At 49.9% G+C, this 27,914-nt stretch overlaps 2 protein-coding genes across 5 annotated transcripts; one reads left to right on the forward strand and one right to left on the reverse strand.

The window, feature by feature from the left end:
• Positions 1–2,884: 2,884 nt before the first annotated feature.
• FAHD1 (FAH domain containing oxaloacetate decarboxylase 1) lies at positions 2,885–4,493 on the reverse strand. The gene has a single exon (XM_019713093.3). It carries the CDS (start codon positions 4,218–4,220, stop codon positions 3,555–3,557), a length of 666 nt encoding a protein of 221 aa, XP_019568652.2. The 5' UTR covers positions 4,221–4,493; the 3' UTR covers positions 2,885–3,554.
• Positions 4,494–4,645: 152 nt separating this feature from the next.
• On the forward strand, positions 4,646–27,483 carry HAGH (hydroxyacylglutathione hydrolase). Of its 4 annotated transcripts, none has more exons than XM_074322946.2 (10): positions 4,688–4,802; positions 5,088–5,153; positions 7,726–7,901; positions 8,447–8,511; positions 10,570–10,687; positions 11,556–11,664; positions 15,119–15,222; positions 15,539–15,640; positions 22,681–22,760; positions 23,122–27,483. In XM_074322946.2, the coding sequence occupies exons 1-10, from the start codon at positions 4,727–4,729 to the stop codon at positions 23,219–23,221; spliced, it is 996 nt and encodes a 331-aa protein (XP_074179047.2). In that variant the 5' UTR covers positions 4,688–4,726; the 3' UTR covers positions 23,222–27,483. The 4 variants fall into 4 exon arrangements, with proteins under 4 accessions (XP_019568646.3, XP_074179047.2, XP_019568649.1 ...); XM_019713090.3 differs by having other exon boundaries at positions 4,689–4,802; positions 5,088–5,122; XM_019713087.3 differs by lacking the exon at positions 5,088–5,153 and having other exon boundaries at positions 4,646–4,802.
• Positions 27,484–27,914: the final 431 nt, after the last annotated feature.

Consider the following 27,914-nt stretch of genomic DNA (forward strand, 5'->3'; position numbering starts at 1 on the left):
CCAGTGGGACAGAATTCCATGGGCAACGTTGCACATGACTTTCCTTCTCTGATGATACAGTGGGGGCCAGTGTGGGGGCAGAGCCCCAGAAAGAAGTTTCCAGGCTCTCGGCCTCATATAGACAGGTGCCTGGCTCAGGTAGTAAATGGCCATCAATGTGATTGGATGGCCATCAGCTGTGCTAGTTGGCCGTCAGCTGTAACCAATGAGCCATTGGCCACTAATATAACTGCTGTGGCTATGCTAGCAGAGAGAGAGAAGAGAGAAGAATGGGGGCTAGCAAGAAGATGGCGGCTGGGCTGGCAAGCGCGGATGGCGGGTTGCGGACAGTGTGGATCCAGCCTCCAGTGAGAGTATAGTGCCGCCAGAGAGAATATAGTGGTATGACTCCCCTACCTATGGTGTTCCTTTTTGGCCTCACCATAGCCTGCGTTCTTGTATGGGGAGCGGGAGCAGAAACCCCGCAGGCCTCCCTGCATGACAAATGGCGCAGCGAGCAGGGTCTCCCTGCATGACAGCCACCCTAGGCTTATGAAGACTTGCTGACTCCGGGGTGACATTTATGAGTCTGAACCAACTGGGAGGAGACCAACTTCAAAAGTTCTATGAGCGGTGCCGAGTCTCAGGAGCTTGGAAGGGTGGGAGGCCTATTGGGAGCAGGGAGGGGTCAGGTTGGGGAGGAGAGAGAAGTGAGGGCGCCTACTGGAAGCCACATTCACATCCTCTGTTAGTTAAGCAGGAGTGGGTGTCCCAGAGCACCGGAGATGGGGAAGGATGCCTGGCTCAGGTGGTGTGTCGGGAGCTGCTGTGCCAGGCCTCCTGGGGCCCTGACCTCTAGCAGCAGGTCCCAGAGTGCCACTGTCTGGGCCAAAGGTGCCAGAACCAACTGGGTTGCTACAGTCCATGAGCCTCAGCTGCTCTGGCTTTTTCACCACCACCTTCAACTGCAAAACACAGGTGCTTAATACAGGCATTCCCGGAGTAGGCGCTTATGCAATTCCCAGTGTTCTGTACCTACAGCCCGTGAAACCCTAGCAGGAACAGAGGGCTCGGAGTGACCTCCTCACTGCTCCCTCAGTGACCTCTCAATCCACTGGCATTTTACTAAGGAGACCCCAGGCCCGTTACTGGATGGACACCCAATTGCTTATTTTACTGATGACAGGAATCTACAGGGCCAGGTGTCAGGCCACGCTGAATCAGAGGTACTACACAAAGCTTAACTCCCGCATTTATGAAATGGAGATTACAGATTGGTCAATATCTAAATTTGGTTGTAGATTACCCAGAATGCACACAACTCAAAGAAGTAAAAGAAAGAATATAAATGAAAACAGAAGTAAGAGAAAGAATATAAATGTGGGGAGAGAGAACAAACAGCAAATGTTAACAACCATTGAATTTAAAAAACAAACAAAAATTATTGAATCTAGTGAAGGGTATGTGGAGTTTATATTAGTCTTTCAACTTTTCAGTAGGTTTAAATTTATTCAAAATAAAAAGTTTGGGGAAAATGTACCTTTGGGTTCTAGGATTATAATGATTTTAGGAACATCAGGATTTGTGGGAATTGGTGAGTCTCTGAATTTTTGATACTTGCAGCCAAGGACTTTGAATGCTACACCTGCAGTGCTGTTGTCAGCTGTTTGTGACAATGTTTGTGCCACCACTGTGGTGAATACTGACCCCAGGGGCACCGTGTCCCACCCAAGGAAACTCCTGCCTTATATCTTTAGCTTGTTTTCAAGTCTGTTAGCTCGGTAGCCTTGTCTCAGTTGAACCTTGTATCTGCTAACTAGACTAATACACTCGAACCTTGATTCAACTCTTCTACTTCTGGGAACCCAGCCAAAGGAAATAACCACAAATGTGCTGATTCTACTAGCAAATAATTAGAAACAATCTCAATGGCCAAAAATGGACTGCCTTCAATCTGATGCAGTCACTGAAAATAGTACTGAGAAATGTGCAGACTAACAGTGAAAAGATAGTCACAACATACAGTGAACAAACTAGGTTAGAAAATTGTGTGTTACAAGCAAATATTTTAAAAGGTATAATTACATCCAGATTTGGAAGAATGTACATCAAATGCTTAACTTTGGTTGGGTGGATGAAATTTTGAGTGTTTTGGTTTGTTTTGCTTACCCATATTTTCTAACGCTTTTGTAATAAACATGTATTGCTTAAGCAATTAAAAAAACTTGGTTAAAAAAGAAGTTAAGCTAGCATGACATTCCATAAACAAATACAATTATGGGACTGAATCTTTTTATAGATCTATTATACTTAAAGGAGGCAGCCTGCATTGTGGTCAAGATTTCAGGTTCTAGTCTCGGGATATCTGGGTTCCATCTTGGCTGTCACTCAGCTGAGTGACAGTAGTGCTAGGCTGGCCAGCCTCTAAATTTACCTCATAAGCTGTGTAACAGAGACGATAGCAATACCAACCTCCCAGCTTTGTTGAAGGTTAAATAATACATGGAAAGCTGTTGGCACAGGGCCTAGCAGCACTAAGGGCTCAATAAATGTTAGCTATTATTGTTATAGGTCCCCAGCTTTCTTCAAGGGCCAGCAGATGTCGTCCGTTTACACGTACAGTAGGAGCCCTGCCTAAGCTGAAAGGAGTCCACAGCGCAGCCTCTCACCTAGCCTTTTTTTAGAGAAGGGAGCAGGAGAGAGCCAAAGTAGCACCCCCGGGCCACTCAACTTGCCGGAATCCTTCTTATCTCTGGTAGGGAGGTACAGACGCTGATCAACTGACGCTGCTAATAAAGCACAGTGCTGACCAGGCTGAAGGTCAATGACCAAGGTCTGAAGCCCCTCAATGAGGAAGTGCCCTTCCTAGCTGCTATTAGGGGGGAAAATGCACTTTTAGGCCACACAAAATCCAGCATATTTATTTGGAAAATAGTAGTTTCAAAATTCTCTCTTAAACTTAGAATCTATGAGCTAGGGTACAAATGAGTGAGGTTATCATTCATTGTTAACTTATTAAATAAAATTTTAAATGAACTGATTATGTGGAGTAGTGTTTTTCCACATTTCAGTAATAAGAATCACGTGGAGATTAATTCTGCTGATTAGCACAGTGGGCCTCGTATGGGCCAGTAATTTGGAAATTTTCATTTTTACAAATACCTCCAAGATGATTATCATGATCAGTGTGAAACACTGATGTGAAACATGCTTTTCCACTTCTTTCGCAGGTTTTAATTCTTGAACTACTGATTCCAGAATGACCCACTGAAAAGTCTTATCCTGTCCAGTTTTAGGAAAGGGAAGTGAGTGTTCTGAGCATCTGGTTTGCTAAATTCTCCTCGCTGGAAGCATCACAAATACTCTGTTCTAGTAGTTTCCTAGAAGAAACAGTCTCCTTTCCATTTCTGATCTGGCTCGTCTAGATCGTGTTTTCCTTGGAGGCATAGCAATACAACCAAATCATCTTTAAAAAATGGCTGCTTATTAAAGCACTGTCGCTTTTAATACCTTTGCTTGCTTCTGTCCAGCTCCCTTCGCTCATGAAACTTAAGAAGTTTGGGTGCTTTGTAGAATCAGTATTCTGGCCTTTCCACCTTAAATTTCATACTGAGGACCCCATCTATGCCAGCCAGGATCTCGTCGTTTTCTTTAACGGGTCCAACTCCCTTGGGCGTCCCAGTCAAGATAATATCTCCTTCTTCCAAGGTCATTATCTTAGAAACGTAGCTGATGATGTATGGGATGGTAAAGATCATGGAGGATGTCTCACCCTCCTGCCTGAGCTCGCCGTTGACCTTGAGCCAGAGCTTCAGGTTGTGAGGGTCAGGGATCTTCTCTTTGGGCACGAACGCGCTAACGGGGCAGGAGGTTGTGAAGCTCTTAGCCAGAGTCCAGGGCAGCCCCTTCTTCTTGCACTCTTCCTGCACGTCCCTAGCGGTCATGTCCAGGCACAAGGCATAACCGGCCACGTAGTCCATGGCTGAGGCCTCCGGGACTGCGCGACCGCGCTTGCCTATCACCACGCCCAGCTCGAGCTCGTGGTGCAGGTTGTGGCTGTAGGCAGGCATGAGGATGGGCGAGCCCTCGGGGGCGTAGGCGGTGGACGGCTTCAGGAAGAGCACCGGCTCGCTGGGCACCGCGCTCTTCATCTCCCTGGCGTGGTCCGCGTAGTTCCTGCCCACGCACACGATGTTCTTCCCCCACTCCCAGAAGCGAGACAACGGCCTGGACGCCGCCATGGTTCCTGCCGGGCGACCCTACAGTCACGTGGACTCTGCCGGGGCCGGTTACCTGACGTCTACGGCTCTCCGGAGAGGACGAACTACCTCGGAGCGCTGCCCCGCCCGCGTTGGCCCGTTCCGCTTTGCGCTCCGCCGGGTGCCCCTGGGTCGCGGTTCTCAGCCTCCTGGGCGCCGCGGTCCGGTGGCCGCCTCCGGGCTGCCGGGCCTTGAGACGCCGGCCTAGACCCGGCAGAGAGGCGAAGGCTCTAACGTTTCTTTCTTGCTGCCGTAGCTTTCCAGTTCCCAGACGGCGGGGGGCGGGCACCGGCTTGGACGCGGGCTCTGATTGGTCGGGCGGTGGGGCGGGGACGCGACTCTGGCACTGATTGGCTGGAAAGCGGGGCGAGCGGAGGGCATGGTTTGGATGCGAGCACTGATTGGTCAGGAGGTGGGGGGGGAGGAGCGAAGCGGACACTGATTGGCCGCGGCACTTGTACAGCTCCCCTCGCGCCGCCGCCTCTGTCATGGTGCTGGGCTACCGGCTGCTCGGCCGCCGGAGTCTAGCCGCGCTGGGAGCCGCCTGCGCTCGCCACGGCCTGGGTAGGTCGGCCGGGGCCGGCCAGGGCTGGGGCAGGGCTGACAGCGGCAGGGGCAAGAGGTCGGGGACGAGCCGGGAGCCTCCAGGTCCGAGGGTCCTGGCCCGCGTCATAGCCGTGTAAAGGCGGTTAGGCCAGCTGCGCTCGCCGAGACGTTCCGCCCGCAGCCCGCAGCCGGGCGTTGGGCGTTGGGCGCAGACGAAGCCCGCGGGTGGGCGGGCCCGCGCCGGTGGGGCGGCAGGGAGTCGCCGGCCGCCGCGGCTGACGCTGTTTTTTTTAATCGACACAGGATTTTACCTTTCGCGGACGGCGGCGGGCAGGCCGGTAGGGGTCGAGAAGGCTGCACGGCAGTTGGGTCAGACTTTGACAGGGCTGAAGACAGTGGGGTAACTGGTCAGCTGGGGTTGCTGAAGGATTTGTGGTCGGTAAGGCCTTGTGTTCCGGGCGCTCGGACCTGCCTACCTGCCGTCAGCCCAGCAGCCCTCGTCCGTCTTGACACTGCGTAGTCAGGGGGTTCCCACATCTTTTCATTTCTCCAGCCCACACAAACCCCGTATTTCTAATGCCCTGGGGGTGATGTGACTGCCCCATGAAATGCTGGGTATATTCTCCACAAGGTCAATCACATCTTTTGATGTGAGCTTTTTGCTGACAAAAGAACCTAAGGCACGTGATTCTAAAGTGATGACAAAGGTCAGAGCCCTGGAGCAATACTTGGGTTCCGGTAAGACTGGGTCCTGGTAAGACCGGGTCCCGTGAGCTGTGGGACCCCTGGCCCTCCCTGGCTCGGTTTCCATCCGCACCTCTAAAATGAGAGGCATTGGACACACTGGCCTCCAACGGCCTGCTCTTCCAGCTGTCAGATTTGATTCTCACTGAAACACTTGCTTTGTTGACATATTTGGACCTTTATTTTGAAATCTCCTTTATGTCCTGATATCTGGCGGATGTAGCAAGGGGGGCAGTAGGTTAACCTGAGTCTCTGGGAGCCCGTTAGCTGTTAGCGAAATGATCTCAGGTCACAAGGTAGGTAGATGAGCAGGCAGTCAGGCCATCCTTGGCCATTTTCAAATCCTACTGACAGCAGTCAAAATGCTGGGTGGCGTGGTTGATGTGTCGCCCTTACTGAAGAAAGAGACTGGTTTTGTTTTTTTGCTTTTGTTCTTTTCCCCCATGCTAGTTAGGGACACTTACCAAAGCGTCAGGGCTAAGAGTTTTTGTGTCAGGAGTTGGGCAGATGGTGTAAGTGGGACTGGAGGGAATTGCCAGGATTGTGGCTGCCTCCTTCAAAGGGAGGCCCAGCCCTTTGATACGTTGCAGAAGTATGGGCATCATTCAAAAGAAGTCAAATAAAACATGTCTCAGGACTTGGTCTAGGCTGTGGGCTGCAGGTGCGTGCCCTCTCGTTACCCGAAAAATCACAGTTGCAAACCAGTGAGCTGGGAGCATTTCTCAGGCAGTGGCGGGCTAGGTGATAGGAATTTTTGGAAAAGGAAAAAGGTTTCTGGTGGTGATCACACCAGATGGATTCTTTCCTTAGAGAAAACGGCATCTTCCCCAGGTTCCCCTGGCTCTTGTAGCACCAACTGTAAATAACGCTCCCTTCACCTGGGCAGTCCTGGTAATGTTCTATGGGAAATACATAAACGGGGCCCCCTTTGGAGGAGGATGCTCCCAGAATCGTGGAGTTCTCTTTTAATCCTTCTTTTCTCCTCCCACCTCTAGTCCCACCCCCAATACGCATGCACACTCTGTATAGTTAGGCCTGCTCAGGCTCAGATAGCACTGGGGCTCAGGGCAGGTGAAACATCACCAACTCGATTATACAAAAATGTTTGTTTTGCTGTGCATGAGAAGGGCCTGTAAAACGCCCAGCTGGTTGTCAAAGGAAAGGGGGGATTGGATATCTTTGTGTGCTCATTAGCACTACAGTTCAGGCAGTTTCCCTGGCCATGGCAGATAAGGTTGAATTGAATTCTGCAGTAGACGGTCCCCAGAGATGTGGCCTGTCATCAATCAGTGGGTGCTGCCTGCTTTCTGGATCCCTTTTGGGAGAGGCCCCCATCCCAGCACCTACCCCAGAATTTCATGGCTGTCTTCTGTCACCTTTTGTTGTGCTGTTTTAGTCCCTTTCACACTAAGACTTAAAATACTATTGGGGCCTCCGTGAATTTTTAGATTGAGTAATAGGAGTTTCATTGTTGAAAATATTCTGACACTTGTCTGCGGGGTGGAGGAAGCTTTTGCCCCTCGGCCACTCCTGGCCACCCTGGCAAGTCCTTTGGCTCCGTAGGATGGTGATTCTGTACCCTGCACACCTGAATCTAGAACAATTGTGGCCAACTTTCCATTTCTCAGGCCCTGGTGGTTTTTGTGCCTTATTCAAGTTTCTAGTTCCTGCCATTTGAAAGTGAAGATTGTTTTCTTCTCTGGCTGGAGGCCCGAGAAGGGCTGTGAGTAATTGCGGGTGACTCAGGCTGTGTTAGCTGGAGAGGCAGCAGTGTGCTGTGGGTAAGAAACAGCCCGACTTGGCACTGTCACTCCAGGTTCCTCTCACCGTCGTCTTCTGAGTCGGGTGTGAACAACCCAGAACTGATGATAGTCATTATGCGGACAGTGTGAATCACAGCCTTAGGCCAGTACTTCTGTCCTTTTGGAACTCTTGGAAAAGAAAAGAAGGATCATAAATCTGAAAGAGCTGATTTCCATGGAGATGAACACAAATCATTTTCTAGATTCTCCTTAACGATATGGTTAAATAAGTATATTCTCTTCTCTAATCAAGGAGCTTAGAAAAGTCTGTAAAGCAAGCCTCACACTGGATGCTCACTGCATCTCGTCCCGGGATGTCTCATCCCTGGGATACCCCGACTGCTGGGTCACGTGGCCTCACGTGGACACTGACCAAAGCTTCACTCTGTCTTCAGGTCTAGCCCTGCTGGGAAGCCTTCTCCATCACACAGATTTGAGGAAGAGCTTGACCGTGGAACAGGGCACCATGAAGGTTGAGTTACTGCCGGCTCTGACTGACAACTACATGTACCTGGTCATCGATGAGGACACCAAGGAGGCCGCCATCGTGGACCCGGTGCAGCCCCAGAAGGTGGGAGGCGTGACCAGTGCTTCATCCTCTGATGGGTTTGATCCCTGCAGTGCCGCTCTTGTAACTTGGCTAAAGCTAAGTGGAAATTCATCCATTTAGTTTGTTACCAACAAACTAGTGTCCAGCCACTGTTCTCAGGGCAAAGGACCAGTGAAAGGGGTGGGGGTGACCAGAGGCTTTGGCGTGGACAGAAAAGGGTTCTGTCTGTGAAGTTCCCAGGCGGAGAAGCAGGAGCTGTCCTTGGTGCTATCTTCTCTTCCTTGAGGTTTTGTGCCCTCGGCCAGAGGAGCTTGGTGAGGTTGGGGGCGGGGGGTGAAGAGAGGGGAACGGAGGGGGCGTACTGAGCTGCCAAATGGATCAAGAGAGAAAAAGACCACCTTCACCCACTGCTCTACTGAGGCTTCGCTGAGTCGTCAGGGTCAGGATTGGTCCTGACCCCTCGTGGCACACCCCTGGGTTCCTCTGGGCACCCCCATCCTGCAGGCTGCCGCGCAGGCAGTGGGAGTGTGACAGTGGTCTTTGTCCTGCCTCCCATGTGGTTGCAGGTTATAGAAACGGTGAAGAAGCACGGCGTCAAGCTGACCACACTGCTCACCACCCACCACCACTGGTAAGCGCTTTGCCGTGGAGGCAGAGCCCAGCTGGTTGGGCCGGATAGCTCCATGCCAGGCACACCCGAGGATGGTGGTGGGGGGGCGGGGTTCTCACAGGCTCTCTGGGCCTCCAGCACCTGGCAGCCTGGGTCACGTCTGCCCCCACAGCTGTGTCCACTATGCAGCTGAGGGTTGGCCTCCAGTGGGATTCTGAGACAGCTTCGGGCTTCCGCCTCTTTGCTGCTGCCCGATTCCCTTAGTCCTCCAGGCCCTGGGCCCTTGGCCCTGTGACGGGGTCTGGTAACTTGGGGCCTCTGTGGGAAGATGCTCGTGCTGTGGATCCTTCTGCCGTGGGAGGACCCCCAGCAGCATCTTCGAAAACGCTTGGGCTTGTGTGATCGGGTGTTGGCCTTGATGTCAGGGAAGAAAGTAGACTAGACATCAGTTTTTTTCAAAAAAATCAGCAGTCATATTTGGAGAGGTTGTGTGTGTGTTTTTGACATTTGAAGACTAAAGGATGAAAAAGCACCTGTGTTTGGGTTTAGGCACTAGAGTTGTTGGTCCAAAGCCCTTCTTTTGGAGTTTTGAAATTTTTCAGTGTCAAAGCCGAAAAAAAAAAGTTTATTTGGCTCTGAATTTTCTTTCCCAAATCACTGCTCTAGGGCAGCTAGCGCCTTGGCATGAACCTATGTCTGTGGCACGGCTGTAATTCAGCCCGAGGAGCTCTTCTTCCCGGGCCTCCTCCTCCTGGTAAAAAGTGAGGCTTTTCCCCTGGAGTGTTGCATGGATGTTTTGGCCAGATGTTAAATGGTGGCAAGTCTGGGTCGATGTAACAGTCGCTGAGTCTTGGGGTCATTTAGCCGCTGGGGTATCAGGTATGGATTCCTGTAGGGAAGGGCCCTGTAGCAGCCCTGACCTTGGCCAAGGCGACTTAGCGCAGCCGCTTTCTCTGCTGAAATCCGCCCACACTGAGCCTCCACCTGACTCCTGGGCTGCCACAGGGCTTTGCTTCTCTTTCCCACGCTAAGTAACCCCCATGTCAGACTGCACTTTTCTGGAGGGTTTTCTCAGCACCTTGTGTTTGTGATAGAACATAAACCCTCAGCCAGGCCCTAAACTGGGCTCCGGAGTGGCCCGTGCCTCCCTCCCCCTTATCGGCTGTCAGCATGCTGTCGGGCTGGCCCTGGCCTGAGACAGGCAGAGGGCCCGCCTCCTGTGATCTCCGCCCTGCTGTTGCTGGGCCCAGCAGAAGAGCCCGCAGGTGAATGTGTAGTGAGGAGCAGGCATGCAGGTGTTCTCTGGAGACCCGAAAGCCTTCCCCTTGTCCTGGGACAGCGGATCTCCAGGTGTCTCACACTCCCTGCCCCCCCCCCCCCCCCCCCCCCGTGTTCAGGGCCTAGCTGGGCTCGCCCTGGTGTAACTAGCCCCACACGGCCTGGGAATGGAGCTCCTCCTGACCCCTTTCCTAAAGTGCAGCTCAGGCTGTCCCCAGGGAAGCCCTGGGGGCCCCTGGATGAAGGGTCAGAGGTGCCTCAGCTCTGGCCACACGTTAGTCACCTGGGAGGTGATACCAGGCTGGCCTGCCCCTGGGCTGACAAATCGCCCTCCGCTGGCTGGGCATTGCCATTTAGAAGACAGCTTCACCATCTGCTCAGGGTGGTGGGTCAGAATCATAGGGGCTTTTAGACCTGCCCACAGGCCACCCCCAGGTTAACTGCGTGGGGCTGTGGGGGTGGGAGTCAGATCTGACTCAGGTGACTCTGACGTGCCCATAGCGTGGGCACCTTTGGCTAGGGAGTCTCCAGGTGTCTGTGATTTGGTTCGTCAGCTCTCGCAGCGTCTGCAGCCACAGGGCAGGGGCATCGGAATGCCTGGCCTGGGAACAGGGTGCCCGAGGCCATTCTTTTCAGTGAAGCTAAATGACAGACAAGAAGCCAGTTTCCTGTGTTGGGAGATGTGTTTCTACTTCTAAGAAACATCACTGGGCAAATAAAAATTCCATTTGGTCAGGGGTTACAAGCAAGCAGACCCCCTTCACATGAGCGGTAGCCCCAGGTCTCCTTTTCGACCTCCAGGGACCACGCTGGCGGGAATGAGAAGCTGGTTAAGCTGGAGCCTGGGCTGAAAGTATACGGGGGCGATGACCGGATTGGGGCCCTGACTCACAAGGTCACACACCTGTCCACACTACAGGTAAGGAGGGAGCCCAGGGAAGGGACTCCAGGCCCCAGAGCACAGTGTGGGGCGGGGGCACCGTGGGAACGCTGCCTCCCCCTCCTGGCCGTCCCCTCCGTTACCCCAGGGGCCCAGAGGGACACGTCAGGGCTTGGGCTCTGGAGACAGCCTGACCTGCAAATGGATAGGGGCCTCTTGGGGCTCCCTGGGCCTGGACAGTCCCCTCTGTTGAGAGCATCTCAAGCAAATCATTGTGCAAATGGTGACTAGATAAGGGGGGAAGCACTGAGGGGACAGCGTAGAGACAGCCGGACTCCCTATGGAATCACCTTCTCATGTCGATGCTGAAGTTCCTGGATGTGATGATGAGACTGAGGCCATGCAGGACGATGCCTCTTCTTGGGGGTGTAACTGGGGTATTTAGGGGCAATCTGTTAGGATGTGTGCGGCTTAAAGTGCATGTGTGGGACAAGCACATGCCGCGGATGTGGAAACGGTCAGCATTTGGTGACTCAGGTAAAGGTTCATCTTTATTTCCAATTTTTTGTAGGTTTGCACATTTTTGAAGTGAAGAAGTGGGGGGAGGAAGGGAGACAGAAGGAAAACAGAAAAAAAGGCTAAGCACCTAAGAAGGAAAACCACCTTTTCTAGCAAGATTCCTGGTTCAGATTTGGTCTGATTTTGAGGGAAAAATACAAAATAAGCCCCTTTAGTTTTGCACACCAGCAAATACCAGGTTCCGGGTGGTCGCTGTTCCTGGGGGCACAGGCATGGGCTACGTGCCACGTGTGCCAGCAAGATCCACGTGCTGCTGCGGCGCAGGCATGGGGTCTGAGGCGAGACTTGTGAGCCCTCGGAGCACATGCCGTTGCGTGCTTTGTTACAGGTGGGGTCTCTCAATGTCAAGTGCCTGTCTACTCCGTGCCACACTTCTGGACACATCTGCTACTTTGTGACCAAGCCCGGCAGTTCTGAGCCCCCTGCTGTGTTCACAGGTGAGGGTTCAGGTGTATGTGCTGGGGGTTGGGCGTTCTTTGCAAAGATCCTGGTGGCGTGGGGGTGTCTTTGGAAACCTCTGGGTGGAGAAGCGGAGCATTTCTTGCTGAGGCCACACAGGGCTGTGCGAGGAGAACCACAGCCCTCGGGGCAGAGCCTGGGGCTCAGCTTCCAACACATCGAGGTGCAGGCAGGGCGGGTGGACGCGGTGGGAGCGACCCTCCTGGCGGGGCTGTCCGTACGCTCCTCTCTGACCCCAGTCAGCCTGTCAGGTGCCCTGGGGACAAGCCTTTCCTTGGGAGACTCTGCCTGGTGGGGATGCAGCCCCAGTCCCCTCCACCTCCGGCAGTTGACGGGTGGGCAGGGCAGTGAGCCTCAGACCCGTCTCGTGTGGGCCTATCTGATGCCACGCCGTGCACTCACGCTGCCCAAACCCTCCTGGGCTGTACGCTGAGCTGGATGCGGCTAAGTCAGAAGCCAGCCCACAGTCAGGTGTCCTACACAAAGCCACTCTGCACGGCAGCCTGATGAGCTCCGACGGTGGTGGGTGAATTCAGGTCGGGGCTGCAACTGTGACGTGAATGAGGTTGGGAAGCACCACCTCGCCCGGGGCTGTGTGAACAGCACTCAGTCAGAGCAAGTTGGCTTTTGCAGCAATCGGAGGTGTTTGTCCTCTTCTGAGAGAAAAGGAAAGGATGCTGCTGATGCTGGTTGGGGAACCACAGGGCGGTGAAGTGGAACCGGTGGGTCAGGGTGGCCTGAGGCAGTGGCCCAAACAAGTGGGAACGACCGAGTGATACAGCCCCAGCACAGAGCAAGCTGGGGCTCTGCATGGGCCCCACTGCCCCCTAACTTGTTTAGTGAACGTAAACAGTTGTGAAGCTCTGAGTGTTCCAGAAATTTTAGGTACGATCATGATACGGTAACTGCCGTGGAAGTCGGTTTAAAAATATGACGGCTGAGTGCAATGTGGGCTCCTAGAGTGGATCGTGACGTGGAAAAAGGGTGCTAATGGGAGCGGTGCACTGAGTCTGGGGTGGGGTTTAGTTAACAACAATGTGGGGCGCAGGCTCGTGGTTTCGATAAATGTACGTGGTGACGTAAGACGTTAACACGAAGGGAGATGCCAGCTCAGTGGGAGGGGCCTCTGGCCAATCTCTGCAGCTTGTCTAGAAATCCCAAATGACCCCCCGAGCTAAGCTGACTTAAAAATATCCAGCAGTTTTCAGTGTCTTCACCACAGTAGTGGAGGTGTGGGCCCCGGGCCGGGTGATGGGACGCCGGGCACGTTGTGGGAGCCCCTGGCATTCACAACGGGCCGTGTCCGACTGTGGTGTAGAATAGGCAAACTGGTCCACACGCCACGTGTGCATTGCGCTGAAGTGGTTTTGCCTGCGTGTGCAGTGAGAGCAGAGTCTGCCCCCCGCCGCCCCGGTCCCCAGCGGCGTGGGCCTGAGGTGAGAGGAGTGTGAAAGCGGTACCTGGCCTGGGAAAGCCTCAGTACCTCGCACTCCTCTGTTTACTGTGCCATATACACGCCCAGACATTGGTCTGCCCATCTGTCAGGTGGGAGGGCAGTGCCTCCCTGTCAGGACCTGGGGGAGTGGGCGGTTCCCTGGGATGATCCGCAAGCCAGATGGGCTCCACAAAGCCCCACTTTGGAAGGTGTGGAGGGCTGACTGTTGCAAACACAGACCTGAAGCATGTTCTACACAAGGTGTTACTGTTGTCTGTGTGACAGTGGCTGGCAGGGGAGTGCATTGTTTTATTGGTGACTTTTATCATAAATATGTGACAATCATACAGTGTCCACAGTGAGGGAGCCTGGGGCATCCACAGTGAGGACTAATGGGGCAGGAAGCAGTGGGCCTGTGTGGGTAGCTGAGGAAGCCGCAGTGTCCAGAGGAGGGAGATTGGGGCCCCCGGGCCTCGAGCCTCAGTCTGAGTGATCCAGGGCCATGCTCCCGTCCCCTAAGGATGTAATGGAAGGAGGTGACAGTCCAGAGAAGAGTGTGGCTTTGGCTGTGGGAAGTGGTGGGCAGGACTAGGCACTGATGGCCCAGGGGAGGAGGGGAAGGTGGTCTGGGGGACAGGCCTGGCCTTGGGAGCAGGGTCTACGATGTCATCTGGTGGGACGTCTGCATTTGAAAGGTCAGGGCCTGGGACCTCAGATTTGGGAGCCCAGCTTATGGCAGTGAGCGTCAAGGTCACAGGAACAGCTCAGGTGGCTGGGAAAGGAGGCCGCAGTAGATGCTAGAACCATGGCCGGCTCTGCAAGGCCTAGGACTGGAGGGGGGCTGCTGTGGAGGTAGGACGCCCCCACGTGCTCTCCGCTGCTGATGGTGGAAGGTGAGAAGACAGAGAGAGGCTGGGATGCGGGAGAACGGTGGTCCTGGCTGCGAGGGTGGGACATGGGGGCCACCGGGTCTCTTAGTGTCCCCGCTGCTGTGATGCTGTCTGTGACGACCTGGCTCCCTGGCCCCGGTGGCAGGAGGCCCCTGAAAAGCCCGCAGGTGTGGGACTAGGAGAGGTGCTGGTTGTCGCTGGAGGGGATCCCTGTGCCTGCACGGTCTGTCCTTCTCTGGGTGTCCTTGGCCACTTGCCGGTCCCCAGACTCGAGGTGCAGGGCCCCTGACCTGCGTGTTGAGGCTCTTGTTCCAAGGAGCAGCCTCGATTTCTGCCACATGGGCCAGGGCCACCCTGGGAAGAGGCCTGGCCAGTGCTGATGGAAAAGGAATGTCATTGATGTCGTGGGGTCCCAGGCCTCCCCACTGCAGGGGCCTGGAGAACAAATGCCCATGGGCATCTACTTGGCATGGAGCCCGTTCTCAGGGATGATACCGGGGGAGGGAAACAGCCACGCACAGAGACCTGGTGGGCATCAGGCAGACGGGACGCTGCCTAAGGGTGGAGGCAGGAAGGGGTAAGTGTGCCTGTGGCACGTCTGTGTCTCAACCCCTTATTTCAACCCCAAAGGGCTGTGGTCCCACGTGAGGGGCACCTGGAGGGCCCAGGTGGGGCTGGTGAGATGGTGGGGGGTTACAGGATGGTGCTGGCTGCCTGAGATAAGGGAAGATGCAGGGAGGCTGGGCCTGGGAGGGGCTGCTGGGCGGGTGGGGATCTCAGAGCTACAGCTGATAGGACTGGGCAGTGAGGGGAGGAGTCAGGGTGACCCTCCGGTTTGGGTTAGAGCGGCTGTTTGGGGGCCCGGGGTGCAGTGAGTGAGACTTGAGCGAAAAGGTTTGGGTCAGGTAGGAGGCTGCGGGTCATCTTTGGGGCTCTGTCGGGCTTGAGGGCCTGTTGGGGGTGTGGGTGGAGGTCAGGTGTGAGGCTGGACCTGTGAACAGAGCCCCCGCTGTGGGTGCAGCCCATTGGGGGCGGGTGGTCAGCCCCTCGAGGGGGTGTGTCCTGCTGGCAGCCCCGCTGCTCCAGGGCTGTCCTCTTGTCTCTCAGGGGACACCCTATTTGTGGCTGGCTGCGGGAAATTCTACGAGGGGACTGCGGACGAGATGTACAAGGCCCTGCTCGAGGTGCTGGGCCGGCTCCCTCCTGAAACGGTAGGTGGCGCCCCCTTGGGGTGTGAGGACACGGCCTGCTCGCCCACTCTGTCCCCTCACCCCTGTCCCGACCCCCCTACTATGTCTGCCCTGTGTATGGGGAAGTGAGAGAGCGGGGGCATTTTCTCTGGAACTGTGGGCTTTCTCTTAAAGTACTTTTTATTATTGTCTCACATACACCTAAGCATCTTGTCCTAAGGGACGTGTCCCTGGGTGTCACTGGCCCAGCCCAGAGCCCTTCAGGCCCATCTCTGAGGGGTTTGAGGGGGGAATTAATGAATCTCTTCGGGGCTCACGGACTTGGCTTTTTCCTCAGAGAGTGTACTGTGGCCATGAATATACCATCAACAACCTCAAGTTCGCCCGCCAGGTGGAGCCCAGCAACGCTGCCATTCGGGAGAAACTGGCCTGGGCCAAGGTGAGTGGGCTGTGCCTCGGGGCACGTCCGATGGGTCAGTCTCTATGAAGGGACTTCCTGGGAATACGGAGGCCGGGTCGCAGGCACTGACGGCGCCATCTCCTGCTTGGGCAGCAAGTGCTCCTGGGGCCGTGGACAAGCCAGGGCTTACACCTGCCCAACTTTGCGCAGGAATCCAGGCGGCCTGGCAGATTCTTTCTGACTCAGTGGGTCTGGGCTGGGCCTGGGAGTCTGCGTTTCCCACAAGTGCCCAGGCAGCTTGGGCAGCAGGTGGGACCCTGTGGCAGCCATTCGCCCTGGACGCTGCTTGTCTGAAAGGCCTTTAGTTCAACGATGGCCCCAAACTTGCTCCGCAGCCCGGCCCAGGGGTTGGCTTATTGCCCTGGAGGTTCTTCTGTGGGGGATCAGGAAACAGCTGCAGATGCCCTGGGTAGGCGGGGAGCTTCTCCTGGACTCCAGGCGTCTGTCTTCTCCCTTCAGTCACTGAGAAATGGTGTCAGGAAGAAACACACACACTTCGGCAGCGTCCGGTGCTGGGCCCCCTTCTGCTGAGCCCAGAGAGTAAAGCTACCTGGCAGAGTTTGGGTTTTTTAAATTAATCACCTGGTTTTGTTGATCATCTGTATCAATTTGGGGTGGGGCGGGGGTGGGCTTATAAGAGAGCACCTGTAGAAATTCAGACACTACCTTAATCAGTGGATAAATAGTGCCCCACTTTTTTACTCTGTGCACATATGACTACTTAATAGAAAAGCTCATTCTGTGTATATGCTACACGTACCGCTTTGTGGTTTCCTTTTCTCTTCATACCTGGTCTTAGCGCTCTTTCCATAGCAATTCATACACATTGAACTCATTCTTTTCATGGTTATCAGCTTTTAAAAACTAAACTTTATTGAGGATAATTTACATACAATTCAAAGGTTCCTGAATGAGCAGAGTACAGGTCACCGGATTTTGACAATGTATGCACGTGTGTAACCCCCAACACAGTCACGACACAAAACATTTCCACCACTCAATCTGGGTTCTCGTACTCCTTCCCTGCAGTGCCCCCAACTACTGGTCTGGTTTCTGTCACTGCAGGTTACTGTTTTCTAGATTTTCATATAACATTGCTCTGATGTGTCTGGCTCTTTTGTTCAGTGTGGTTTTGAGATTCATTCATGTTTCATTTCTGAGTAGTAGCCCGTATGGATATCCTAAAATTTGTTTATCCACTCATCTGTGGATGAACACTTGGGTTGTTTCTGGTTTTTCATTTTTATAAAAAAAAATTGCTGTGATCGTTTGTGTGGACACATGTTTTCACTGCTTGTGGGAACGTAACTAAGAGTGGAATTACTGGGTTGTATGGTGTCTGTTTAACTTTTAAGAAACTGCTAAACTGTTTTCCAGTTGGTTGTACCATGTTGCATCCCACCAGCAATGCAAGCCTGGTTGTTCCATGTATTCACCAACACTTGGTATTGTCAGTCCTTCCCATTTTAGCCATTCTAATAGGTGTGTGGTGGTATTTCGTTGTGGTTTTTTTTTTTTCTTCTTTTTTTTTTCATTGTGGTTTTTAAATTTACATTTCTCTGATGGCTAATGAAATGGAGCGTCTTTTCATGCTCTTATTGATGTTTATATGTGTTTTGTGAAGTGTATGTTCAAATCTTTTGTCCATTTCAAAAATTGGGTTGTTTTCTTACTGAGTTGTAAGAATTTCTTATATATTCTAGAAACAACTCTTTGTCAGACACTGATCTCAAATATTTTCTCCCAGTTTGTGGCTTGCCTTTTCGTTTTCTTAACAGTGTCTTTCAAAGAATAAAAGTTTACACTTTTGGTGAAGTTCAGTTTATATTAATTTTTTCTTTGATGCTTTTTTTGCCCTATCTCAGAAATCTGCATCACCCCTGTATTACAAAGGCTTTCTCCTGTTTTCTCCTGGAAGTTGTATATAGTCTTAGCTTTTATGTTCATATAAATTTATATTTAGGTCAGTGATCCATTTCAAGTTAATGTTTGTGTGGTGTAAGGTAAGGGTAGAAGTTTACCTTTTTGCATATTGACATCCAGGTGCTCAGCCCTACAGAGGGTGCCAAAAAGATGTATTCACATTTTAAGAAAGGAAAAACTATTAAAATTGTAATACTCAATATATACCGATAACAAAAGATGAATACAAGTCACGTTTGACTTCTGCAATGACAAGAGGGGCTCAGAGTGGTTACCATCAGCATCCAGACACTTCTGATTACAACAAACTACTGCTTGAGCAACGCTGACCAAAGGGCCACTTGTATACATTTTTTGGCACCCCCCGTATTTGTTGAACAGACTCCTTTCCTCAGTGGATTACTTTGGTATCTTTGCTGAATAAATTGGACCCTGTAGGCATGAATCTACTTCTGGTCTCTGTTCTGTTCCGTTCGTTGATCTGTATGATTTATCCTTACATCAGTAATACTGTCTTGATTACTGTGGCTTGGGGAAGTCTGAGAATCAGATGGTATAAATCCTCTAACTTCATTCTTTTTAAAAGTTGGTTCTGGATCTTCTAAGCCTTTTGCATTTCATATAAATTTTAGGATCATCTTATTTCTACAAAAAAATTCAGCTTGGCTTTTGATTGGGACTGTTGTAACAAAAGATTTGGAGAAAATTGAGATCTTAACAATGTTGAGTTTTCCATGAACATGATGTAACTTTCCACTTATTGAAGTCTTTAGCTTTTCTCAGCAATATTTGGTAATTTTCAGTGTTAAAGATCTGGCACAGATTGTTAAATGTATCCCTAAGTACTTCAAGCTTTTGGATTTTATTGTAAACTATTATTTGCTGATAGTCTTTAGAAAAAGAATTGATTTTTGTATTTTGACCTCATATTCTTGTGACCTTGTTAAACTCATTCTAGCATCTTTTCCATAGATTCCTTAGCATACAATCATTATACCAACTAATAGAGACAGTTTTATTTCTTCCTTTCCAAATTACATGTCTTTTGTGTGTTTTTCCTACATTATTGCACTGGCTAAGATCTTCAGTACAATGTTAAATAGAAGTGGTGAGAGTGGCTTGTTCCCAGTCTTAAGGGGAAAGCATCCAGTCTTTCGCCATTAAGTACGGTATTAGCTGTGGGTTTTTCATAAATCCTCTTTATCAGGTTGATGAAGTTCACTTGTATTCCTGAGAGTTTTTCTGAGAGTTTTTATCATGAGTCGGTGTTGAATTTTTCAAATGATTTTTCTTCATCTATTATATAATCATTCTTTCCCCCTCTTTTACTCTGTTAATATGGTGGAATACATCAATTGGTTTCAAATGTAAAAGCAACTTTGCTTTCTGGATGAACCTTCGTCATGGTGTATTACCCTTTTCATATGTTGCTAGAGTCTGTTTTTGTGTCTGTGTTCATAAGGGATGTTGGTCTCTAGTTTTATTTTCTTACATTGTCTTTGGTCTTAATATAAGGGCAAAGCTGGCCTCATAAAATGAGTTGGAAAATGTTTCCTCATTCTAGTTTCTGAGTTTTCTATGATTATTACTTCTTCCTTTAATGTTAGCATTCACCAATGAAGCTATGTGGACATTGAAATCTTTTTGTGGAAAGATTTTTTGTTATGAATTAAATTGTGTAGGGCTAGTAGAGTTTTTTATCTTCTTGAATCAGTTTTGTTAGTGAGTTACATTTTTCAAGGAATTTAAGCATTTCATCAAGCTTTTCAAATTTAGTTGACAGGTTTCATACTGTTCCCTTTTAAATATCAACTTTGTTGAGATAGAGTTAACATGTAATAAACTGCATCAGTTTTAAAGTGAACTGAGTGAAGTTTGACAGATGCACATATACCAGTGAAATGACCACCAGTCCAGTAAAGACACAGGACATTTCCATTGACCCCAGATCTTATTCATGCCTCTTGTTCTCTGCCCTGGCTCCAGAGGACTACTGACGTATTGTATGCCACGAGAGATTAGTTTGCATTGTTTAGCATTATCTATATATGGAACTATACAGTATGTACTCTTGTATCTTCTTTTTCACTCAGAATGATTTTGAGATTCATTCATTTTACTGCACGTATCAGTAGTTCATTCCTTTTTATTGCTAAATAGTATTTTATTGTTCGGATACACCACATTTTGTTTATCCATTCATCTGTCAAGACATTTGTGTCGCTTCCACCTATTGGCTGTTGTGAATAAAGCTGCTATGAACATTTGTGTACAAGTCTTTGTGTGACATATGTTTTAATTTCTTTTGAGTAAATACCTAGGAGCAGAACGGCTGGGTTGTATTAGGTGTCTGTCTGGCTTGTAAAGAAACTGTCAAACTATTTTCCTAAGTGTTTATATTATTTTATATTCCTACCAGTAAAGTATGACAGTTCCAGCTGTTCCAATCCTCACCAACACGTGGTACTGTCACTCTTTTTAATTTTAATCATTTTAATGGGTCTATAGTGGTGTTACATTTAAATTTAATTTGCATTTATCCAGTGCCCACTAATGCTGACCATCTTTTTATATGTTTAGTGGCCATTTTGTGAAATGTTTGTTCAAATCTTTTTTCCCGTTTAAAACATTGGATTGTCTTCTTATTGAATAATAAGAGGATGTTTTAAAAAAGTATATTCTGGATATAAGTCCTTTGTCAGATATATGTATGGGGAATAGTTTTTCCCATTCTGTGGCTTGCCTTTTATTTTCTCAACAATGTCTTTTGAAGAGCAATATTTTTTAGATTTATTTGTTTTTTAAGTTTAATTTTGTTATATTAGTTTCAGGTGTACAAAACAACATAATGATTAGACATTTATACCCCCTTAAGTCTACTACCCCTCTGACATCATATACAGCTGTTACGGTACCACTGACTGTATTCCCCATGGTGTACTTTACGTCCCGTGACTATATATAAAATTATCGTTGATGCTCAATATTATTCTCCTTCAGCTCCAGGTGTGCAGTGCAGTGGTCAGGCATCTACACAATCTACGACGTGATCCCCCTGATAAGTCCAGTGCCCATCTGGCAGCCTATATAATCTTTACAACATTATTGATTATATTTCCCATGCTGTATTTGAAGAGCATTTTTAATTTTGATGAAGTCCAGCATGTTAATTTTCTTTTATGGTTCATCCTCTTTGTCTCCTAAGAAATCTTTGCTTTTCCCAAGGTCAGAAATTTTCTCCTCTGTTTTCTTTTGGAAGTTTTATAGTTTTAGCTTTTACTTTTAGATCAATATAATTCCCTCCCCACCAATATCTGTTGGCTCTTTAGTGATATCCCCTTGTCCATTTCTGACATTGGCAATTTGTGTTCTTTTTCTTCATTACTAATCAATTTTCTTGATTTTTTAAAAAGCACAACTTTTGCCTTAATTTTCCATGTTTTTCTTTTCCATTGCACTGATTTCTGCAGTTTTTAAACTCCTTCCTTTTATTTACTTTAGATTTACTTTGCTCTTCTTTTATAGATTCTTAATATGGAACCCGAGGTAATTGATTGTAGACCTTTCTTCTTTTCTAATATAAGCACTTAAAGCTAAAAACTTACCTCCAAGTACTGCTTTAGCAGCACCCACCAATTCTGAAATACTGTATTTTCATGATCTTCAATTTGAAATATTTAAAACATATCCCTGTGATTTCTTCCTTAATGCATGGGTTATATTGAATTATGTTAAATGTTTTTTAGCCTTTTCAAAACATTTTATTATGAGAATTTTCACACATGTAGAAATGTTGAAGGAATTTCATAGTGAACATTCATCCACCCAACACCTACTCTCTACTACTAACATTTTACTGTACCTATTTTATCACTGTCTATCCATCCATCTTACTTTCAAATACACTGCGTGGGTGTCACCCATATATCATTTTACCAATCTCGTTAGAGAGGACGTATAGGGTTTCCAACTTTCTTGCTCTTACGAACTACACTGCAGCGTTTACATTTCTGCATCCGTCCTGCTTCTGTCGGAAAATCACTACCTGTTAACCCTCACTTTAATAGATAATCCAAAAGGTTATGACAGCTTACACTTCCCCAACTATACATGTAAGGACCTGTTTTAAAATTATCCTTAGAAGCATTGGTTTCTTTCTTCATAGGAGGTGGAAGATTTCTTAGGAGAGTACTGGAGGAAGCACAGGGAATATTATAAAACAGTCTAAGCTTGTTTTCACCAGAAGGGAAAGAATAGAGATTAGCCATAACCTTCATCTTGACCTCCTGCCAGATCTCTGCTCGACACACCTCCCACAGTTAAGCATTAAACTTATGGATGCCATTCCTCACAGTGTAGGGGGGGCATGGGATCTGGACCCTCAGGTCTGAGGGACCCCGATGGTCAGGAAGCCAGGGCGTGGGTACCAACAGCTACTGTCCAAGCTTTGGCCCCGTGAGCTTCCAGGTTAGCCCGGCAGAAGGGCAGGGGTTTGGAGGAGGGTGGAGACCCCTAGCTGTTAACTCTGACCTTCTCTCTGTAGAGTTTCCATAGGTGCTAATGGGGCCACATGGCCCCATTTGCATCTTCTCTGTCTCCCCAGGTCAGTGTTATGAGGAGTCAGACCATGAGGGCTCTTCCTGGGTGCTTCTCCCTTGGGAGCCCTTGTACACCCATGATGAGCACGCAGCTCCCTCTAAGGGGACTGTATCTGAGGGGAAGGACCCTGGGCATCTGTCTTCTCACTGCTCCCAGCGATGAGCTGTGCACGACCCATGAGCTGTCTTGGGAGTGGGGCTGTGGGGGTTTCCTTCTTTTCTGTTTTCTGCATTTTTGCTGGTTATTCCTTCTATAATGTAAAACAGAAACTTCCTACTAATGAAATAAAAGCTCTGTGTCCCCCTCCACCTCCAAGACGGCAAGGGAAGGTGGACAGGCTGTGGGTGACAAGTGCCACCCTCCAATCTCCTCTCCCTGAGCAGCAAGGGCCTGTCCTCCCGCTGACCTCACTGCTCGCTTTGCCTTCTCAGTCAGACCCTGTTTTGAAACATTATCCTTAGAAGTTTCTGTATTAAAGTGACATGTTTCTTTTGCAGGAGAAGTACAGTAGTGGGGAGCCCACAGTGCCATCCACCATTGCAGAGGAGTTCACTTACAACCCGTTCATGAGAGTGAGGTGAGGGGGTGAGCAGGTGGGTGCAGGCAGGGCCCACACGGTCCTCGGGCGTCTTCGCCTGGGCTTCACTCAAGCGCTATTTTCCACTCACCGAAACTCCTTCTGAAGACCCCCAATGGAGGAGACTGCCCTGAAATCTTGGTTACATGTAGCCGCAGAATCAGATGCCTTTTCTTAAAGGCGCGGGGCAACACTTTCCTTAATGCCCTGGCAAGGGCACGAGGTCCCTTCCGACCCAAGTCAGAATCTAGGGGCAGGCGACTTTCCTTCCCTGGTGGCCCAGGAGGGGTGGTGGGCCGGCCGGGCGGGCGGGCGGGTGGGCGAGGCGTGGGGCCTGCAGCCTGGTGCTTGGCTTCTGCAGGGAGAAGACCGTGCAGCAGCACGCGGGGGAGACGGACCCGGTCACCACCATGAGGGCCATCCGCAAAGAGAAGGACAATTTCAAGGTGCCCCGGGACTGAGGTGGCTGCAGGGCCTGGAGCCCATGGCAGCTGCCTTCCAGCGCATTTGGATGGTCAGATGTGTTACGTAAACTGCCTGCTGGGAGTGCGGGAAATTCAGTCTTGGTTTAATTTTAAATTAATTTCAGAGCCCTTTGATGGTACTATCAAATGTTTTAATGCATATTTATAAGAGAAGAATTTAGAAAGTGTTTATCCCTGGAAGTTCTGCTTATAGACTGTGTGTTATCTCTGGCTATTTTTTTTTGTGGGGCCCCCCATGACACCCCAACAAGAGGTACTCCTGTTCCCCCTGCCCAGACCGGCAGCCCCATGCTCACCAGCTCAGGGCCCCTGGGATGGGGGGCCCTCCCCTCCTTTTCCTGGCACCACAAGGAGGTATCTGGCGTTGCGCCCGTTTCTTCCTCAGTCTCCCTCCCTCAGCTCCTCTCACAGATCCTGTGTCAGCATCTTCACAAAGTCAGTTCTGTGTTGATGTGCCCAGGAGCCCCTGCCTGGCTGCGGCACTGACGCAAGGGGCCGGAGGCTGGGGCCAGGCCTGGGGCTCGGGCTGGGAGCCTCTGCCACCTGGTGCGGTGGGGGTCCCAGCGCCACACACCCTGCTCCTGCGAAGGCTGGCCCACCCCGGGGACATTCCCAGGGAGCAGCGTGGGGAAAAGAGCTGACAGGAGCGATGCCAGGCTGGCCTCTGTGGTGGGGAGTGGCCAGGTATCCATGTCGCGGGGAGACACTGTCGGCACCTTGCAGCCTTGGTGCAGGTCTGACCCACTCAGGCTCGGGCAGGGAGAGGCCTCCACATCCTTCCTCCCAGCGGCCTGTGGAGAGGCCGAGGCTGAGCTCTCTATATGGGGGGCCCGCTCTGCTTCCGTTCCCTCTGCTTTCGCCTGAGAAAACTCCAAGCACGGCCTTAGCCGCAGTGTCCAGCGAGGCCTGGGCTCTGGGTGACCGGATGGGTACTGATGTGCCAAGGCCTGTCCCAGGCGGAACGAGCAGGCGTCTAAGCAGGAGGAACCGGGAGAGGCAGCCACGGGTGTCCTGATGGCACTCAGGGCCTTGAGGTGGGGGGGGGGCACTAGGGGACAGTTGGGGGTAGGAAGGGGCGTTTGTTCCCAATTAATTAGTTTCTGGATCTGGAAGATTTCCTGTGTTCAACGTTTCCATTTGGCTTTGATCTGTGACAAAAGAACAGCACCAAGCACAGGTGCTGAGCTGGTCCCTGCGGCCTCGGGTCCCTGCGGCCTTTGGCCCGTTGTGCTGTGTGACAATATTTATGCAGATGGTGTGCTGCCGCTACTGACGTGGCCCTGTGGGCACAGTGCCCTCTCGTCCCGGCGCCTCAGGTGTTGTTGGCAGCCCCTCCCCAGGGACGGTGGGGTGACTGCTAATTCCCCCCGGCAGGAGAGGCTTCTTCTGTGGCCGCAGGAAGGCTGCGCTCAGAAGCGTTTCTCATCCGCTGCCAACGGGCCCCCCTCCCATCAGCGTCTGCCTTGACCCCCTTCTCTCTTCTGTTTCCTGTGTTCCCCATTGCATGTTGAAATGTCTAAGAGTAGAAACGTTTATAAAAGCTAAGGAACCTAAGGAAAACGTCCCCCACCACCCAGCTGCCGGGCCATCCCTCCTGCTCATCCTCTGGGAGAGCTGAGCCAGAAGTGGGTGCCTTCACCTTGGTGTGATGGGCTCCTGGCCCTCGTGGCCTGGCTGCGTGGACCCTAATTGCAAGTGGAAGAAAGACCCCGTCCATCCACTGGGCTGGGGTTTGTCTGTGTTTCTTGTTTCCATGGAAGATTTCTCGGTGTGGGGAACTTCTGCAAAGCACAAGAATTACAGGGGCATGTTTCTCTTCAATACTTCAAAGGCACCGCTGTGGCTAGTTTGTAATTGGCTTAATTACAGGAACAGCCATTACAATGGACTCTCTGCTCAATGGGCTTCGCTGGTGCGATGTGTGTGATGGATTAAGATGGGCCTGAGTTGTGCGTCTGGCGGTTCGTAGCCGGCTTGGAATCTAACCTCCCAGTTCCTTCCTCGGTAAAAGTAGTCTTCATGCCCCTTCCCTATACTAATAGCTGACCTTCCTGGGATTTCTCTGGGTGTCATGGCAGGGCTGCTGGAGAGGCAGCAGGGGCGCAGCCCAGGAAAGGCTGGGTGGTGAGGGGAGAGGCAGTGGGGCCGTGTGAACTGAGGCGGACGCGAGGGCATTTGCTCCCAGCTCAGATCTGAGCCGTGAGTGCCTTGTTCAGGGGGCTCCACGTCCGTTTACTCACAGGCGGCCTGTGGGGTTAGGTTTGGGCAAGTCGTATTTAAAATGCCTGTGAAACATCCCAGTAGGCAGAGGAAATTCAAGGCAAGGCCCAGCCTGGAAATAGACAGGAGAGAGTTGCCAGCAGAGTGGGTCCCAAAGCCAGGAGATGGGTGCAGTCGTGTGGGAATGAGGTCAAGGTGTCAGGCGTTCAAAAGTCCGGAGCCGAAGCGGAGCCCACGCGGTGGAGGAAAACCAGAGGGGCCGTGTTGCCAGGAGGAGGTGGCGGGGGTGGCACAGGCGCGGAGGCCGTGTGTCCCCTCGAAGGTTGGTGGTCAGGCTGAGTAGCTGCTGTCACATTGAACTTGATCATTCTCCCTAGACGGCATCCCAGTGGGAACTGGATCTGTCACCCTGTTTTTCTGCATCCGTTGACCATTCCCCTTTGGTCTGGTAAATTATGCGAATGGTTTTTCAATGCTGGGTTGTCTCTATGGTCTTGGGCTAAGTCCCATTTCATCAGAACTTCAGCTGCTGCTTCCTTTCTCGTACAATCCGTCTGGTTCTGTTAAATGATAAATGATAAAGTGACGTGGAACATTTCTTCGCTTCTTGAGGAGTTTGTACAAGGTAATTCGAATCTGAGCCTGGTGTTTTCTTTTGTGGGTATTTTTAAAACCAGTGATTCCATTTTTAAAAGTGGTTCTAGGACTATTGCTTCTACTCTTTTTCAGCCGCTTTTGCTAAGTTTTTCTTCTTTCCTACATTTTCCAATCGGGTCCTCGGGTTTGCACCATGGGCACCTGGGTTCCCTCCCCATCCTGACAGCGCCCCTTTTGCCTTCTGTTCTCTTGCTCCTGCTTTCTCAGCTCTTTGGGGAATCTGTCATCTTCCTTCCCAGTAAGAACTTGCCACCTCGAGTGTCCAGTGTCAGGCACGACACGGATGGCTGCATAGAACTTTCATGACTTCTCATTTTTTTTTTTTTTTTTAAAAACATTGCTGTGAATTTATTTAATAAAAGGGCAGATTTATTTATGTTTACAAACAAGTTTCAAAAACAAGAGGGAAACATGTATGCTTCTACTTATTAACCTTTTTCAAAATGCCAACAGCCCTCATTCTGTATGAAGTTTTCTAAGAATTTATTAGAAAAGTCAATACAGTTCACTCACAGTTCGCCAAGACATCACTGAACTAACATGTTTAGACAAAAACAAAAAGGACTAAGGTTCTCTTGTAGTTTGATAGTTTAATTTGATTTGCCTGAAATAACAAATGCATTTCAAGCATCTTTCATTATGCAGTTGATGTCCCGCATTAAACAATCTACTAAATTCTGAACAAAAGGTTATTAGCAAGTTTTCAAAAATTTTAAAAATGAAACAGTTGTTTCAAAACCATTAAGTAGTAAATGTATTTAAGAAACTAATTAGGACAGATGCCATAACTTCATTAGAACACCACTGCTCATGTTGTTTTTTGTTTTTTGTTTTTTTTTAAACAAAGCATTAGTGTTATCTATTTGGCTATTAGTATTAGCAATTTATCTACAATATTTAACAAGTTAAATTGTAGGCAAAAATTTAGTACAGTTTCAATAGAAACACCCCCCCCCCCTTTTTTTCCTGAAAATACAGCAGTATTTGTAGGACTAATTTTTCTCTGCATCAGTTATAAGGAAGCTTCCCATCTATGAACAGGAACGAAAAAAGTATCTACAAACCTTGGAAACAGATCTGTATCATTTATAAACATAAATAATCCCAATTATTAACAGCCAACAGCAGAAATTAAAGTATCAATTCAACAATCCAGGGTTCTTTGCTTGCCCAGCTGTACTCCTCCCTCTCCCATCAAGGACTGAGATAAACTAAAGCTCTGCTAATCCACTGTTCAGGACCATTCTTAGGTACTACTGATGATCCACAGGTCAACTCATGGTGAGTTACTGTTTATCTGTCAGTTCATTTCTCCCACCCCCCAAAAAGCACCCTCAGTCTGGCAGAAAGCTTTGTTTTTTGTTTTTTAAAAAAATAAATCTACATTCGTACAAGTGTGTCTTCTGGTGAAGTCCAAAGACAAGAATACAATCTTGTCTTATCACAATATGTGAAGAGACCCAGTTTCAATTTGTTTCTTTACAATGCAGCTAGTGTGTTAACATTCAGCGTACAATCAGAGTGATGTTTCCAAACTATGTAGTGGGCTTCCTGGGGATGAAGAGGTAGCAGACTTGTTCATTTCTATTGTAAGGTAAATCCGCTGTCAATAGCATTGTTATTTTTGTTGGGAGAGGGTGGAGGACTGGAGTTGTTTTGTAGGAGCATCATCTTCTGCATCAGATGACTTCTCATTTTTATTTTCTTCCCTGACACATGCACAGGTGTCTGAGGCGGACTGAAGTTATCCCATCAAATATAAACAGAGCCCTTGTTACTGATTCCTAACCAC

The sequence above is a fragment of the Rhinolophus sinicus genome, chromosome 10 (assembly GCF_057876585.1).
Source record: "Rhinolophus sinicus isolate RSI-liver-muscle chromosome 10, RSI-T2T, whole genome shotgun sequence".
Taxonomy (NCBI): domain Eukaryota; kingdom Metazoa; phylum Chordata; class Mammalia; order Chiroptera; family Rhinolophidae; genus Rhinolophus; species Rhinolophus sinicus.

Excerpts from the sequence above, each read along its gene's own strand:
- HAGH (XM_074322946.2), top strand. The coding sequence starts at position 4,727 with ATGGTGCTGGGCTACCGGCTGCTCGGCCGCCGGAGTCTAGCCGCGCTG. Across the intron at positions 4,803-5,087 it reads CTGCGCTCGCCACGGCCTGG|GATTTTACCTTTCGCGGACG; the intron begins GTAGGTCGGCCG and ends TAATCGACACAG. Across the intron at positions 15,641-22,680 it reads AGAAACTGGCCTGGGCCAAG|GAGAAGTACAGTAGTGGGGA; the intron begins GTGAGTGGGCTG and ends TTTCTTTTGCAG.
- FAHD1 (XM_019713093.3), bottom strand. The coding sequence starts at position 4,220 with ATGGCGGCGTCCAGGCCGTTGTCTCGCTTCTGGGAGTGGGGGAAGAAC.